The sequence below is a fragment of the Poecilia reticulata genome, linkage group LG17 (assembly GCF_000633615.1).
Source record: "Poecilia reticulata strain Guanapo linkage group LG17, Guppy_female_1.0+MT, whole genome shotgun sequence".
NCBI classification, from domain to species: domain Eukaryota; kingdom Metazoa; phylum Chordata; class Actinopteri; order Cyprinodontiformes; family Poeciliidae; genus Poecilia; species Poecilia reticulata.
In genome coordinates, this window is record NC_024347.1 from 24,308,356 (window position 1) to 24,324,853 (window position 16,498).

General features: G+C 38.5%; 2 protein-coding genes and 1 long non-coding RNA gene across 5 annotated transcripts; 2 read left to right on the forward strand and 1 right to left on the reverse strand.

Annotated features, from left to right (window-relative positions):
- Positions 1-1,505: 1,505 nt before the first annotated feature.
- LOC103479784 (caytaxin-like) lies at positions 1,506-10,222 on the forward strand (the record flags this gene model as incomplete). Its single annotated transcript, XM_008434440.1, has 10 exons — positions 1,506-1,746; positions 2,131-2,289; positions 3,675-3,777; positions 4,255-4,386; positions 4,461-4,547; positions 5,600-5,698; positions 6,764-6,799; positions 6,879-6,929; positions 7,129-7,175; positions 9,567-10,222. Coding segments are annotated over 9 exons (948 nt in total), but the record flags the coding sequence as incomplete, so codon positions are not given.
- Positions 10,223-11,570: 1,348 nt separating this feature from the next.
- On the forward strand, positions 11,571-13,825 carry LOC103479788 (nicotinamide riboside kinase 2-like). Of its 3 annotated transcripts, none has more exons than XM_017310110.1 (8): positions 11,571-11,752; positions 11,835-11,925; positions 12,537-12,585; positions 12,802-12,979; positions 13,053-13,124; positions 13,201-13,307; positions 13,387-13,472; positions 13,558-13,825. In XM_017310110.1, exons 1-7 carry the CDS (start codon positions 11,727-11,729, stop codon positions 13,470-13,472), a joined length of 609 nt encoding a protein of 202 aa, XP_017165599.1. In that variant the 5' UTR covers positions 11,571-11,726; the 3' UTR covers positions 13,558-13,825. The 3 variants fall into 3 exon arrangements, with proteins under 3 accessions (XP_017165599.1, XP_008432664.1, XP_017165600.1); XM_008434442.2 differs by having other exon boundaries at positions 11,572-11,752; positions 13,555-13,825; XM_017310111.1 differs by lacking the exons at positions 11,571-11,752; positions 12,537-12,585 and having other exon boundaries at positions 13,555-13,825.
- On the reverse strand, positions 13,715-16,492 carry LOC103479787 (uncharacterized). Its single transcript, XR_535985.1, has 2 exons — positions 16,233-16,492; positions 13,715-16,123 (listed from the first exon to the last, which is right to left on the reverse strand). It is a non-coding gene; the product is annotated as an uncharacterized LOC103479787 (long non-coding RNA).
- Between the last annotated feature and the right edge of the window lie 6 nt (positions 16,493-16,498).

Below are 16,498 nucleotides of genomic sequence, written 5' to 3' on the forward strand. Positions count from 1 at the left end.
ACTATTTGCTGGCGTCACAGCTTTGGTGTTTTGCGATATGATTTTACTTGCTTTGCACATCTAAAGACGGAACATGTTGTTTATTTTTCTTTCGAAACAGTTCCGTAAACATTAATTTACAATGGTTTTGCCACAGATTGAATTGGATATGTATCTAGACTTTGTCTAGGCYGTTTTTGGACATGGAAATGCTTTGATATAAACTACTCTTTTGTATTCTTCTAGTGAAAATTGAAACTTCGCACCATCCCGTTAACTCTGACCAGTTTCTCTGCAGACTAAAAACATCCCCACATCAAGATGCTCCCATCACTTTGTTTCACAATCTAGAGACTGTGTTTCTAGGTTGATCTGCRGTGATTGTTTTCCTTCACAAACCGAATTGAACATGTAGGCTGAGCAATTACATTTTGGTCTCATCTGGCTACAGTAACTTYTTTTTGAGTCTTTGCTGTCATCCTATTTGACTCTTCCAGAAACTGGATTTCTTTTTGCTCATATCATTTTAAAGSAAACCCTGGTCTCTCCAAATTAAATATATTAATGTTTGTGCTTGTAATGAGACAAAATGTGAAAAAGTTAAAGATGTGTGAAAACATTTGCGAGGCGCTGAAACACCTCAAACAGTCAGACTCAGTCAGCGCATCAGCTTGCCCTTACTTGCAGTGTTTAAGGTGTGTTTGGATAAATTCCTGTCTTTTTCTCAGTCTGCATGTTGGTACAGTAAAGATACTATCTACTGTAATCCAGCCCTCATTTCTCCCACACATCGAGCTTAAAGGTGTCTACAGAATAAATCCTTAAGGGGAGTCAATAATTACACTGGTGTTGCTTTCTCAGACAAAAGACGATTACACTGAGTGATGACATAAAAACTACAGATAAAGAGTGAACAGTGAGAGTATTTCTACTTTCTACAGAATTGCTGTTAAATTGTTTTAATGTATAATTKTATTTGTGCTGTCTGTGCAGGCCGCTGCCAGAAGACGGAGTTGGTCTCACTGACAACAGAARCAGTAAGTGGAATAAACACCCAGCTTTGGATCGTCTAGCACAGTGTTTCTTAACCTTTTTTGAGGTACCGAACCCCCCAGTTTCATATGCGCATTCACCRAACCCCCCACGGACCCCCCCCCRCGACACACAAAATACTTTGCAGTATTCTGATTTAGTAATGTAATTATATAATTTGGTAAAAACAGTGACTTACTGAAAGACACAAGTTCAAATCCATGCTGAGAGGAGCTCCTTCAATCAGTGCTCCTCCGCAGCACTGATTGGTTAAGCAATGTAACGTGATCCTCTGATTGGCTAAGCAATGTAACGTGATCCTCTGCAGCAAGTGATGGCAAAGCGGGGCGTCAYCACGACTTTACACAAGTGTGTCTTTATCTCCGYGGCAGAGGCTCCGCCGAACCCCTGAGACCAACTCAYCGAACCCCTGGGGTTCGATCGAACCCAGGTTAAGAAYCACTGGTCTAGCATAAACTGTAAACTTACACCTGCTTGCTGTTGCAGATCCTCCCACCAGYCTGAATGTCGGGGAGWCCATGAACCAGAGAAAGCGCCGCACACTGGTYGCCCCCGACATGAACCTGTCCCTGGATCAGAGCGAGGGCTCCGTTCTCTCGGACGACTTTCTGGAAACGCCCGACGACCTTGACATCAACGTCGACGACATTGAGACTCCAGATGAGACCGACTCACTGGAGTTCCTGAACAACGGCAACGAGCTGGAGTGGGAAGGTCAGAAAAATTAAGATTAAGACCCCAAAATGAGGAGGCCATTCTTCTGGATCATGAATTATGATGGTGAAAACAAAGAGAGAAAATGAAGGCAGATTGGAACTAAACTATAATAATAAACATTAATTGCAGCTAAAAGCAATGAACCCAATGAGAGAAAAATCTATTTATTTATTCGCTCAAATTCTTTTACATTTTTGCATAAAARATTATTTAAAATCGCAACAAGCTAATTAAATACAAATAAAAGCTGCAATATTTTAATTTTGCTGCTTTATTTTTKATCATATTGATGCACAATGAAGTAGATTATTTGCTAAACTTAATTAAAGGATGAATAAACTACCATGAAGCTGACTGAMCTTGTTCTTTTTATTTTTTTAGATGACACTCCTGTGGCCACAGCCAAACGTCTTCCAGGTGAAGGTGAAGAGGAGAGAGACTCCTCTGGTCGCCTGTGGCGAACRGTGATAATCGGCGATCAGGAGCAACGGATTGACATGCAGATCATCAGACCTTACCTGCGAGTGGTCACCCATGGAGGTTAGCTAAAGTGTCTGTTCATTCATTCATAAATGAGTCTAGATCGACCTATGACCCTATTGACACATCGCCAATGTTCCCCTTCATTGAATTGATAGAAACTGACACCTGCAAATTGGGAATACTCCATAAGAACCTCAGTTTTAGAAGTCAGTGTTGGAACTATCACAATTTTGGCCTTCTCAAAATCATTTGTACATTTTTYCTGCCTCTAGAACAATAACTTTGAGGATAAAATGTTCTTTTGAAGCCAAAGGCATCTCACTTTTTTAGCGCCCACACGCAGAAATGACAGCTGTACGGTGTACATTTAAGGACAATTCTCAGGTCTCAGGAAAACAGTCTCACATGAAACGGCCTCAGATGTCAGACCACAGACAAAAAGTCATCAGATCTCTGACTAAACGGCATCAGAATGAAAAGTCTCAAAAAAACGGTGTCAGGTTATAAGCTCTCAGGCGTCACAGAGAAACTCCCAACAGGTGACGCCATCTATCTATCCATATATCTGTCTGTCTCTCTGTCTACTTAAATAATACACCAATAGTATTTATTATAATATATGCTGTACTATATATATAAAATATATGTTTTCTTTTTCATTAATGTTATATCTTGCCAGTGGAAGACTCCATGGCGGTATAACTGATATTGGTGTTTCTGGGCTAATTTCCAATCTATTTATTTCTTCTGTCTCACAGTGCTGARCATTACATTGTAAATKTAACCATTAATTTATTGCTGATTGTGTTCTTCTCACATTTTTACCTCTATTGCTGCTGTTGGTGTGGATTTAAATGCTCATGCACGCCATGATGTGAGCCGCCTTAACCTTACCGTCCGCCACTGTCGCACATTGATGACGTATTTTGACAATGGCGCCACCTTTTGGGAGCTTTCTGTAACGCCTGATTTATTCTCGCCGTTTTTTCTGAGACCTTTTTGTCTGAAGCCATTTTTGMTAAGACATTTTATTCTGATGGCATTTRGTCAGAGATCGGATGGCTTTTTGTCTTCGGTCTGACAAATGAGGCCGATTGTTCTAATGTGTGAGGATTAAGATCCGAGGATTGTCCTGAAATGAACACCGTACAACTGGAGGACGGTGAAGATGAAGATTTAATGAACACCAAAAAMATATAGAGAACAAAAAAAATTCAGACAAAAGCAACCTTCCTGGTATCATGAGACAGGGATCTTGGTGAAAAGATAAACAGTGTTTATTTCCAACTGTATTATTTATAAAAATGTCTGACTTCTAGTTAATAATGTGGTAGCAATAAAACTAAAATGTCATTGGTGGTCAGTGCCTTGAATGTGTCTTCTCTCTCTCTCTCTCTCTCTCTCTCTCTGTCTCTCTCTCTCTCTCCCTCTCTCACTCACAGGTTATTATGGTGAAGGTCTGAACGCCATCATTGTGTTTGCAGCCTGCTACCTCCCTGACAGCAGCTGTGATGATTACACATACATCATGGAGAATCTGTTTCTGTGAGTTCCTCTGATGTCTCACCAATGCATCATCGTCCGTCTCAATTTTTTTGTTGTGTTCAGACTTGTAGTTAGTTATATTTATCTGTAATTGTAAATTGAAAAATATGTAAGATATATATAGATATAGATATAAATAAATAATACACAAAAATCAGCTGAGAACATGACCAATCAAGCTTAAGAGTGGTGGTATTTATATGCAAGAATTGCAACAAACCAGCGCCTTGCAGAGGGATTTAAAAGCACGCTGTCACCTCAGTGATGAATGACTGCTTGTGAAGAAAGCTATAACTAAAAATCTAAGATTCTGGGTGCATTGCTGCAATTTCTGCTCCACTTCTGACCAGCATTGTCACTCTGAGGCACCAGGTTGATAGAAGTGATGAAGTGTCAAGTGCTCTCTCTCCTTCATTTGGCTCAGACACAGAGGAAAAAACAACAACCTTGCTTTAAACTAAGTCTCATTGTTCTCAGGTACGTTGTGAGCAGCCTGGAGCTGCTGGTGGCTGAAGATTATATGATTGTTTACCTGAATGGAGCAACTCCTCGCAGGAAGATGCCTGGAATCAGCTGGCTGAAGAGATGCTACCAGATGATTGACAGAAAGTAAGAAAAATTACATCAGTAGCAAAAATCATGCTTAGATATCAGAKCTTAAATCTTGTCGTTTGTGTTTGCAGACTGAGAAAAAACCTGAAGTGTCTGATCATTGCACATCCAACATGGTTTATCAGAACCGTTCTGGCCATCTCACGACCGTTCATCAGGTCAGAAACATTTACTCTCAGTCTGCTTATTGGTTGTGATTATTCCCCTAAATTTAAAGAGAATATTGAACATTCTTCGTAATAATAAAGGCTGTCCAGGCTGCGCATTTAAATATAAACCTACAATAACATTTATTATATATATGTAGGCGTTTTGCCTGACCCCACATTAGTCACCTTACATACAAACTGTAAAAAAAACCTGTGGAGACAATATTATTTCCCCTTCNCTTAAATCTTGTCGTTTGTGTTTGCAGACTGAGAAAAAACCTGAAGTGTCTGATCATTGCACATCCAACATGGTTTATCAGAACCGTTCTGGCCATCTCACGACCGTTCATCAGGTCAGAAACATTTACTCTCAGTCTGCTTATTGGTTGTGATTATTCCCCTAAATTTAAAGAGAATATTGAACATTCTTCGTAATAGTAAAGGCTGTCCAGGCTGTGCATTTAAATATAAACCTACAATAACATTTATTATATATATGTAGGCGTTTTGCCTGACCCCACATTAGTCACCTTACATACAAACTGTAAAAAAAACCTGTGGAGACAATATTATTTCCCCTTCATTTGGTCTGAAATCTTTTAAATGTTTGTCTGTTGTAAACCTGTATAAACTTTATTAGAATGGGAACACTGGGGGCCAAGTTAAATAATTTTTTCTGATGTGAAATCAAGGAAAATTGTTGTTTATCTGAGATGTATTTACCATTCAGTGTGTAAACAAAGTGGCTCCATCTTAAGCACAAGCAGAAAACTAATTTGCCTCATTAATTGTCAGATTATGAAGATTTTCCTTTGCATGTTTACAACTTGTACATTTGTCGGTTTCATTAACTCCTRAATAARTCAACATTTTAAATTTAATAGAATTTTGATATGCAGAAAYCTTAAAAGAAAAGGTAAAGGTATCTTTCCACCCCCTGAATAACAATGCTGGATCCTATCACTGTAGGTCAGTTTGTTGCTGCAGTTTACCTAACAAACAGAAGCTGTTTTGATTAGATACATTTTACCKTTAATTTTACATGTTCATGATCTCCACAGTGTGAAGTTCCTGGATAAGATCAGATACGTTCACACCCTGGAAGAGCTCAGTCACATCATCCCCATGGAGCATGTGCAGATTCCCGACTGTGTGCTGCAGTAAGTCCTCTCTACCACCAAGGGTCGCTGTTGAGATGCCGCACATCTCACACAATTCAAGCAAACATTCAGACCCATTCAACAGAATACTATTTTAGGAACTCTATCACCAAATGAAACATATTAGATTGATTAATTACACACAAATKGATRTTTGAAAGCATTTMTTTCTGTTAATTATGTTTTTCTGCTTACAGTTAATGAAAACATTRCATTCAAAATTAAAATATGACATCWAACCAAGAAAATAACYATTTTARAAAACAGAAATGTGGGCTTAAGGAAAAGTATGTTTTATTCTTGAGTGGAAGTTATTTTCAAAAGGCACCTTTAATCTGACAAACCAGACTTATTGGGACATATATTCAAATTTATTGAATATTACTTTATAGAAAGAAAAACATTTAAGAGACCCTAAAATACACCAAATTATATTACACTTATATTATTATACATTATACACTTCCCTTAATCATTAACCAGAAAAGTTTTGGCTTTTCTATAAAATATTTATTGTCTCATAATATCTGCAAAGCAAATTCTAATCTTTAGTTATTTAAAATGTTAAAACTTTTCTGAAAAAATCTTTTAAAATATTAACTATATTTCAAGTTGATTCAATAATTTGACTTTCCCATTCTTTTGTATCACAAATTGAAATATCATATTTTTTCTTCAGTCTCAGAAGAAACATCTATCTTAATAAAGCTGCTGTAAAAAAAATGTAATTTAAARGAACAGTTACAGTTTCTGCACATCTCATAAAACCTGAGAAGTGCAGTTTGTTCCAAAGCAGAGCAGCACCGGTCTTGGGAACATGGAGTGTGCTGGTTTTTGATGACAGACATGGATTTTGGCCCAACATATTTTATTCCTTTATATTTATCTCATATAAGGATACCTATAACATAGATCTGTGAAAGTCACTGCAGCCAACACTACACATGTATAAGAAAATATATGTGTAGCCATCATGTATCTTCTTATAAAGACATTTTTGTACCGTATTGCTGCTGCAAATGGGAAGGAAGCAGCATATTACTCACATTATTTAATCTAATTTAGGTATGATGAAGAAAAGCTAAAAGCACAAAAGTTGAGGTAAGCCACACATTTTCCTTAAAAAAAGAAAGAAATTTCCACCATTATTTAAAGTAACCAAACTGTCTTTTTCCTGCAGACAGGAACATGAGCAGCAGCAGCAGACCAAGTCAGCTCTTCCTGGAGAAAGGTGACCTCTTTCTACTTCATGCAGCTACGTTACGCAACACTCTCAGAAACCTTTTTTTAGCTCTATTTCTGTCACATCGGCTATCAATTAAAGAAATTCTGTTTATTATTTTTGCAAATATTTGTCAGCTAATCTTTAGCACCAGACTACTGAGAAAATACTGATGTTTCTTTACTGCTTTATTGAATGTTGTTTTCAGGCAAAAGTCAGTGCTAGCATCGGTTAACAGTGACATCTGACATTAAGGTAAGAGGTCCCAGTCATTAAATGGTCCGTCGTTAACTCTGCACTCCGGCTTGTAACGTCAGTCCTCTGTAACTTATATCTGACACACAGGGACAGTTTGATTTTCACACACATTTGCYTCTGBGTGCAAAAGAAACAGCTAATTAAATCCTGCAGAAACGTGTGTTGGGAATCTTGGTGTCCAAGCTCTAGTCGCCTAATTATTACACCACCTCAAGTCTTTAATTCTTGAAATAGTTCAAAGATCCTCTGCTAATGGTGCTAATACAAGATGTCCTGCAAAAGTATTCAATGCACTTGGGTTTTTTTTTTACATATTGCCACATTATAGCACAAGTTATAAATCCATCTGTTCTGTGAAGGCATCAAARGTTTGTTGGAGAACATCAGAGAAAGAGCAGCATCATGTAGACCAAGGAACACCACAGGGCGTCAGGAATAAAGCTGTTGAGAACTTTAAATCAGGTTTGAAGTTTAAAAAAATAACCTGTACTTTAAACATCTAATGAGCAGAAAATGGACAGAGAACATGACAACAAACTCACCAAGATGAGGCTGACCAGACTAACTMWAGACGACATTATTTAAAGAACCAGCCAAGAGGTTCAAAGTAGGTTTGGAATCTRTTTACAGTTCAGATTTCACTCCTAATCCAGACTTCTGGCCTTTTTGGAAGAGTTGTATAAAAGCCAAGAGACTTTTTCCACCTTTATTTTTCCCTGATACTTTTCTTGAGATCACAAGATGATTAAACCTGATTCTACCTTCAAATGTAAGGCATTGCATGCAGTTGTGCATACATTCGAAGGATGGAATCAGGTTAACACCAATCATCTCATGATCTTGGTACAAAGAAAGTTTGGTTTCTCGAGGCTAACTCGTTGTCTCACCAATATCACTTAGTAAAAGTATATCCAGAAAACGTCTCCTCTCAACCAGATGTTGCCACTGGCTCAAACTACGAAGAAGAAGACAACAGGAAGTAGTTGGAGGATCATGGCACCACATGTTTTTAATGAATTATCACATGGACAAACTTATTCATGTGTGATTTCAGTTACATTTCTTATACAATGGAAACATTGCAGTTGCGACATTGTGTTTTTGTGGAATGTCGACAAAGTTTTGTGCATTTTTGTAATGGAAATACACCACGTCCAACCTGGTTGGGAAGAGTGGAAGATGGATGTCAGGAAGTCCACCACAGGGTCCTTTACATAATCTCTGGTCAGGCCACCAATCCGTTGTCTCTGATCTTCGGRATCCACCAATTACATACAGGCACCTGCACCTTCAAATGTAAATTTGTGCAAAGCATCTTACAACACCCATCGTAGCAAAGGCTTAGAATGGCTCAGTCAAAGTAAAGACCAAACTCAAAAAGAGAAAAYTGATGTCTTTAGGTGAYTGATATTGAGTTACTTTTCATAGAATAATAGGCAGAAAAGTTGTTTMTTGATGTACAAAATTAAATTATAAACAGAAAATGGCCAAAAACAACTTGCATCATTATTGCAACAAAAGGTTCCTCTACAATGCGTTGAATACAAATGCATRAAAATCATGAATGATTTTTCTTCCACCTCACAAAACTGCATTACTCCGTTGATCTGTCACATCAGGTCTAATGTGATGGAATGATTGGAGTTTRTGGTTGTAACTGGACAAAATGTTGATACTTTAGCAAGGCATCGTAGATTAGTCTGGTTACGATGAAGTATGTTTTGACATAAAAGCGTCAGCCGTTACATCCAATTAAAGAGCGATTTGAGGAACAACTGTATTTGTGAATGTGAACCGACTGAATGCTGCTCTCTGATTACTGTCAGACATCAAGCCTGGCTCCTTTTCTGCCAAGTCATGTTTCAGGTCTTGCAATTCAGCCCGCGTGTGAATCCAAATCCAAATGTTAGCTAATCTTTAGACAGGCTCCCCGATGTTACATAAAACACAGCTGCTCCCCTCATCTATGCAGAACCATCCAGGTCTATTTTTACTGGGCTTCACAGACGAGTCATGAGCTGCAGTACCGGCCATGAAATCAGGAGAAATACCTGCCTGGGCCAGTCAGGGTGGGTTAGAGTGGGAAAAGTACATGGGGTTATTTCAGAAATCCAACCCCATGAGCTGTCCTGTGGGTCCGTGCGCTCCTCTCTGCCCTCGTATATCAAAAGGTCCTGCAGCCGGTGGACTGGCTGACATCCCAGGAATGGAAACAGGCTCTGTCTCCCAACCAGTGTGATATGTGTCCGGTTGGATTTAGTGTAGATTTACAGCCTATGATCTCTACATACTACAGAGTCCTAACGATATCTATGTGAACAATGCACCTACTGTTGCATAAAGGTTGCACAAAATACTCAAATGAAACTTTTTGCTTTTGCGTTGCAGCACAATGAGTTGAAGATCTGCTGGGGAACGGCCATTCAGTAAACTCAGCAGCTTGTTGCACAGAAAGGACCCGTTAGCTGCAGGACAATCACTCCTGAGTATTTCTCTTGTTTCTCACTTAAACCAATTCAGAACCTGTTAACAACAAGATGTTGCAGATAAAACCGTTTTCTTTCTGCATGTGAGACTTGAGCTGTACTATGACGCATGGCAACTATTTTAAATTAARAGAAAACCGTACAGACTCCTTAAAACAACTCTACTTGCAGATAGAATCAAACTGAAATATTTTGGCATGGGTTTTTCTTCGGTTTAACGATTTTGCTTACTGAATGATGTGCAATGACGTTCTTCTTCTTTAACATGTTCTAGATGTTACTGATGCAAAAGTATTGTACAGTCATCAGCTTTTCCAGCGTTAAATATGCAGTCGGCATGCTTGTTTGTATCCTTTCCTTCTTTGGTATTTGTATTTGTCTTGTTTTTAAATGAAAAAAAAAAGGCAGTACTTTTTCAAGACTGAAAGACTGAATTATTATAGATAAAATTAAATATATTTAAAGAAAGAGAGCCTGAAGAATTACTTTAACTGTTATCTATGAAAATGTGCCATTTAATGTTTCTAAAAAATAAAACAAAATAAAAAATAAACTGGATTTGTCTGTGTCATGAATGCTAACCTTCAGGGCTCAGTTGGGTATTTAACAGAACATATTTTTTTATCTTTTATTGCCATTTATTCAGCCTTGAACATCTCTGGCAATGTGAGTTATTAACCAACGTAATTTTGATCTATAAATTATTTTGTGTGAGCTCCTTAAGAGATGAAATGAAATGTCTTTGAGTTTGAAGAAATTTCTCTGCCATGATGAAAATTAGCGCTTTYTTCTTTGATTTCCAATTTTGACTTCYTATGATTCACTTCCTGCTAAAGCGCCCCCTGGTGGTTGAAGAAAAATCCACAGAAAAGCCGCACGGACCTACAAGCCACATGGTTCAAAACATGGGAAAAAAGAAGCGGCTTATAGTCCGAAAAATACAGTAGGTTATATTAACCCTGCATTTCTCAGCAACTAAAGTGAAAAGTCTTTTTAGTAAGTAKAAGTATTTTGCATTTGAATGGTGTGAATCCTTTTAATTATGTTAACAAACATAAGTCTCTTAGTCGCACAATGCCACCATGTATCGCTACATTCCTGACCGTGAAACATGACACCATGTCAGCTTTTATCTAAAACTCAAAGTTCACCTCCTTCTCACCTTTATCTCTCCGAGAGATAAGAACAAACTGTACATTTGATTTGTAGTATTGGGCAAATACTGTSTGAATACAAAATAAACTCGACAGACTCACATCCGGAGGTGTGTAACGACCAGAGCCGATAAGCGGCAGGCGCTAACCTTCAGAGAAAGGTTTTATCACAGCTTTAGCTGACAGACGCGCCATTTTGCCCACATGGAGGGCCGCCACGTACTCTGGTTGCATCAGAAATATTCATGATGCAGAAGCCAGACGCTGCAGACTAATTATAGAGCTCCTGGTTTGCACTCCACAGCCTGCTTGGTAGAGCAATGCTTTTGCATCTGCCCAGAAATTTTAGGTTGTATTGTCCTAAAAAAATTATSACCTTTCTTGGATTTAAACTGCTTACGTGTAARAAATTTGAATTCTTTSAGACTCAACTTGWCCCTCTCCCAGTTTTCCCCATCTTYTTTTCTGATGCACCCCCCTTGTGACTTCATTGTGGTTTAATTGTATTTCACAGCTTAGCCACAAGTTAGCTTCTGTACTTTCCCTGAATGTGGTCGGCCTGCCTCCTCTGACCCCTAAGAGCAGGTGCAAATTTTAGGATCAGCTTTCACACAACTGTGCATCCTCTGAAGTTGGTGCTTCCGGCTCTGAGGAGGCAGACTATTGGCCGGTGAAAAGCGGCTCCGATTGGTCAAGCAGGCGGTGACACGGCCGCCACATCCTTTATATGCGCCAGAAGGAGATAGTCTATCAATGAAGTAGTAAAGGKGGGGGACATCTGTGGCGAAGGAGAAGGAGAGGGAGGTTTTAGCTGAAACCTTTGAGAGAGAGAGAGTTTGGTTTGGTGGGGTTCCCTGCTTTTACTTACTGAATTCCTGAGGTGACCAATAACACAGAAGAAGTCAGAAATGAAGTTCATCATCGGCATCGGAGGGTAAGCTTCAGCTAAAATAGATACCAAGCGGCTTTGACAAGAAATTGAGATGTAACTCACTTTTGTGTGGCATTAAATTCAGAGTGACCAACGGTGGGAAGACCACTTTGACAAATAGACTACTAAAGACATTACCTAACTGTTGTGTGGTGCATCAGGATGACTTTTTCAAGGTAAGACAAAGAAAGAAATCTGGTGTTCTTTTTCTGTTATGTGTCAAACTATTTTTGTTTGGCAACTAGAATATTTCTCATAAGTTTTATTTGCGCTAGAAGCCTTTTTTTTATGCTTAAAAAGTAAGAAATGGCCAGTCTGACCTGCAGATGTCCTATCATCGAAGCAGCCTTGTAATCATCTGGCTGATTGTCTCCTGGACAGCCAATGAAAGGGCTGAGCGTCCCCACTAAAAGTCAGACTTTAATGTTAAATGACTAAAACGTCTGTACTCATGGCCGCCAGTTTTTGTTTGCTTATCCTTTGTTTTCCTCCCTATTTTGGGAAAACGGCAAAGTTAAAAACAAAGAAATACACGTTGTTTTCTCTTAAAAAATTATTAAAAATTCTGCAGAAAGTCGTCATCAGCATACACTATGACCATAAGGTAAAAATAATTTTAAAAAGTAACAAGAAAGGAGATCAAATCCAGTTGAAATGTCGTAAAAAATATTGTTTCCGCGCATTCACTTTTGGTGGAGACGAGTCCCTGACTTGTCCTGTCCAGGAGGGATCAGCTCCCATTGGTTACTGGGTTGCAGCAATGTTTTGTTGGTGACTGTTATTTCAGAAACCCGATCAAATACAAGTCGGGGAGGACGGCTTTAGACAGTGGGATGGTAAGAGTGGATTTCACGTAGGAAAACCCTTCAGTAATGTACTTTTTCCTTTCCTGCACATTTCTTCAGTGGTAACCAATCAGTCGTAGAACCACATAAATAAATATACTGTGAATGCTACGTCATTCACTGATTGAAATAAATTGGTGTGAACCGTCGGCTGCACACGTGGTGAAGCTTTGTTTTTGTTCTGTTTGTCTCCTTGTTCTTCATCAGTGATCAGCGCCCTGGACATGGAAGCGATGGTGAACACCGTGAAAGGCTGGCAGGAAAACCCCGTCAARTTTGCGCGTTCGCACGGAGTCAGTCTGTCACCCGAAGCTGAGGAGTCCGACTCGGGGCAGAGAGGGATCCATATTCTTATCGTTGAGGGGTTCCTCATCTACAACTATAAGTAGGTCACCATTTACCCGACCTCTTGACCTTCAAAGCTTCTCCCTGACCAGAGATCCTGTTCCCCTCCACAGGCCTCTGATCGATGTCTATGACAAGTGTTTCTACATCTCCATTCCTTACGAGGAATGCAAGCGGAGGAGAAGGTGAGCAGCTGTTGGAGTGATTTTCAGGACGCACATCAGAGCATGCTGTAACTCTGGACCGATCCTGTCTTTGCAGTACCAGAACATATACAGTCCCAGACCCACACGGCCTGTTCGACGGCCACGTCTGGCCCATGTACCTGAAGCACAGGAAGGAGATGGACAACAACTGCAGCAGAATAGGTTTGCAAAAACACCAAATCAGACGTAAAACRCTTTCCTGTTGAGAAGTTTTGACTTTAATTTATATTTTTGTTGACAGAATACCTTGATGGAACAACAACGAAGGAAGATATCTACAACGCAGTTTATGAAAGTGTTCARAACTCCCTGCTGAATAACTTATAGGTAAATAAGTTGTTTTAACACCRCATACTAAAGCCTTGATAATCCATGTGGGTAACTCTGCTTCTCTTCTTTGTCTCTCCAGCAGGGTGGGCCGACACCGGGTTGTGTATAGACTTGTAAATATCATTTTGAGTAAACGTGTAACACCAGCTCTGTACTTCTAGCCTGATTTGTAAATAGACACCAGTGTAACTTATTATGACTGAACAGCAGAAAAAGTGTTTTGTATAATCCTGTGTAACTTTTTTTTTTTTTCTAAAAGATTAGTCACCTCTGGACTACCCAGTGTTTAACACCTGTAACTGATGTGAAATTATAAAGCTGACACTTGAAACGACTCAAAGAAAACTGAATGCACCTCATGTTTCCTGTTTCCTTCCCGTCKGATATWATCAAACACTTACACACACAATCACTTAGATCCCATAAAGCGTTGTAAAATGGCGGCTCAGTGCCAAATCCTTTGTGTTTATTGAAGATGACGATAAAATCCAGTAGGTTGTCAGATCTGYAGGTTTATTGCTACTTCAGGTAGAAGAAGATGAAAGAAAGCAGGCAACATGAAGAAGTTATAAAGATGGTTTAGATTAACTTTCTGTTGCTTCAAAGAAAGATTTCCAAATGTCCAGGAAATTTTTCCAACTGAAAAGAGCTAAGTGCATCAGTCATTTACTTCATAAAAGAAACGAGCTTGACAGTAATTCAAGCAATRCTCAGAAACTTTTCTTTTTTTGAAATTCATAAGCAAAAAAAAAAATCAGTGAATTGAGTTCACAAATCTGATTACTGTGAATTTTTACCAATTGTTCATACAGGTTACACATATAAGTGAATATTTGTGTCATAATGTTGCATAAATGTAAATGAGCAAAATGCACATGAGTTGGAAGCCGTCTAGCATAATTRGCTGACTTTTGACCTCTTTTTGAGCCAGAAGTGATTAATTACAAAACGAAAACCTTCTGACATGATTAAAAAATCATCACCTGTYGACCTGGGAGTCGTTTCATAAGMAAAATGTTACACTTAATTATTTAAAAACAGTTTTAAAGTGTTTATGTGATGATTTTACTTTATCCCATCCACTTTTTGCAYTMAACCAGTGGTAGCTAAACAGAGCATGATGCTGCCACCACCATGCTCGGCCGCTGTGGTGTTGATACATTTGAAAACCTCAACCTGACAGGGAAAGTTCAACATGAGAGGAAAATATACTAATGCAGCCATACACTTAATATCAGTTTGTGGRGTGATTTTGATTTTAGATTAAACTAAGCAAAGTCAAAATATTGTCGCACATAATATATAAATTATGTGTAAAAAAGTGAACAAGATAAAATGTTATTTTAAATTTATGTGTGTATTAAGCTCTGATCTGTAGGTGAGAGTGAATTTGTATTTATTGAATCACTAGTTTGATTAAGAACTTGTTTGAAAAAGACTTATGGACAGGATTGGATAAGCCATTGCTTCTTCCTGCTCCCTTTTTAAACACCTGGTGTTTTGTTTTACAGCRTATTTTAGTTATGAGTTTRTTGACCCAATTGTAACATTAATTTGGGGCATACCCACACATTTAACAGTACAATTAAAGCATCACACAACAAGAAAAAACTAAATGAAAACTCTCATATTTGATCATTTCACAGAAAGGATAAAACTGGCTAGCATCTGAAATAAACCTCAATCTCAACCCTATTTAAAATGTAATTAAAATGTTGAATCTGTTGCAGAAAATCAAACAATTTAACTAAAAACTATCAAACCCTCCAGGAAGAGCGATACAATTTCATCTACAATTAAGCCAGATGTGAGTTGGTAGCAACAAAAAATCTGTGGTCAAAGATAAACTCAAGGACATTTAACCAACTATTAGTGAGGAGAAATCCTTATACAAGCACAATACATTTAAAAAAGCACAATAAATTCCACTGTTTATCTGAATAAATCAATAAAARCTMAATTWAATTTTCCATCCACACCCATGATGATTCTAACTTAATTTGTTGCATTTGTTGTATCTTCAGTTTTAATTTTTTACTTTGGCCCACGTAGCAAATTGTAAAYGCTAAATTTGGAATTACCAAATGTATTTTTGGTTGAATATGCTGYTTTTAGATTTATTCCGTGTTTCTTGAGGTTGTTAAGGGACCTCTAGAGGGAACATATCAACAAACCCATGTGTAAAATATTCTTTCCTTTGCAGCCGGGCAAGATTGAGTCAGCAGCAGAACAAACTGTGTATGTCTGGCTGAATCCAACGCCCAGAGCACCAGCTGTTGGTTTTAAGGCTTACACCACATTTTTCTGCATCCTGTAACATTAAACGTTTTCCCAATCAGGGCTAAAATGCTTCATAAACTTTTTTTTTCTGGTTCATRATTTCTGCTTCAACGTTTTATCAGAATATGCCAAAAAAAGTAAAATAAGGCAAAACACAAAGCGGTGTAGTTTCACTTTATTTACGTTTTAAAATGAAAACCAAGTGAAAAAAAAAGGCAAACAAAAATAAACATTCAAAAAATGATTAAACATGGTTACTTACAATCATCAAATCTCAAAGTCAGACCTCAGTTTGTATATTCAAAGCATGCTCACTACCGAGGGTGTGTCGGGGGAAGGTCAGGGTCTCATGGTGCATCTGYAGGGTTCTTCACATGCCAGAAAAGCAGGAGTAAATTTAGGCTCAGGGCCTGAGGCGTCAAGGGAATATATGTAACAAATGTACAGCCAGTTACTGATTGCAACACACCCACTCACAGCTCTGAAGCCCTGTGTGGTTTCCCTGCCCTCACCCCAAATGTAACGTGATCAGTCATCATGGAAACCTCCGGACGGCCAGCCAGGGAGTCCAAAAAAGGACGGAGAGGCAACAGGAGATAAGGAGACATATCACATGAGCCGTGCCGTGTGAGGGGGAGCTAATCCTTAAATCATGTGCAAATGACACAGTCTGATGTGAGTAAAAATACTTTTTAGTACTGGTTTTGTCTTATTCTTACAAACAGTTAATTTAATTACAACTT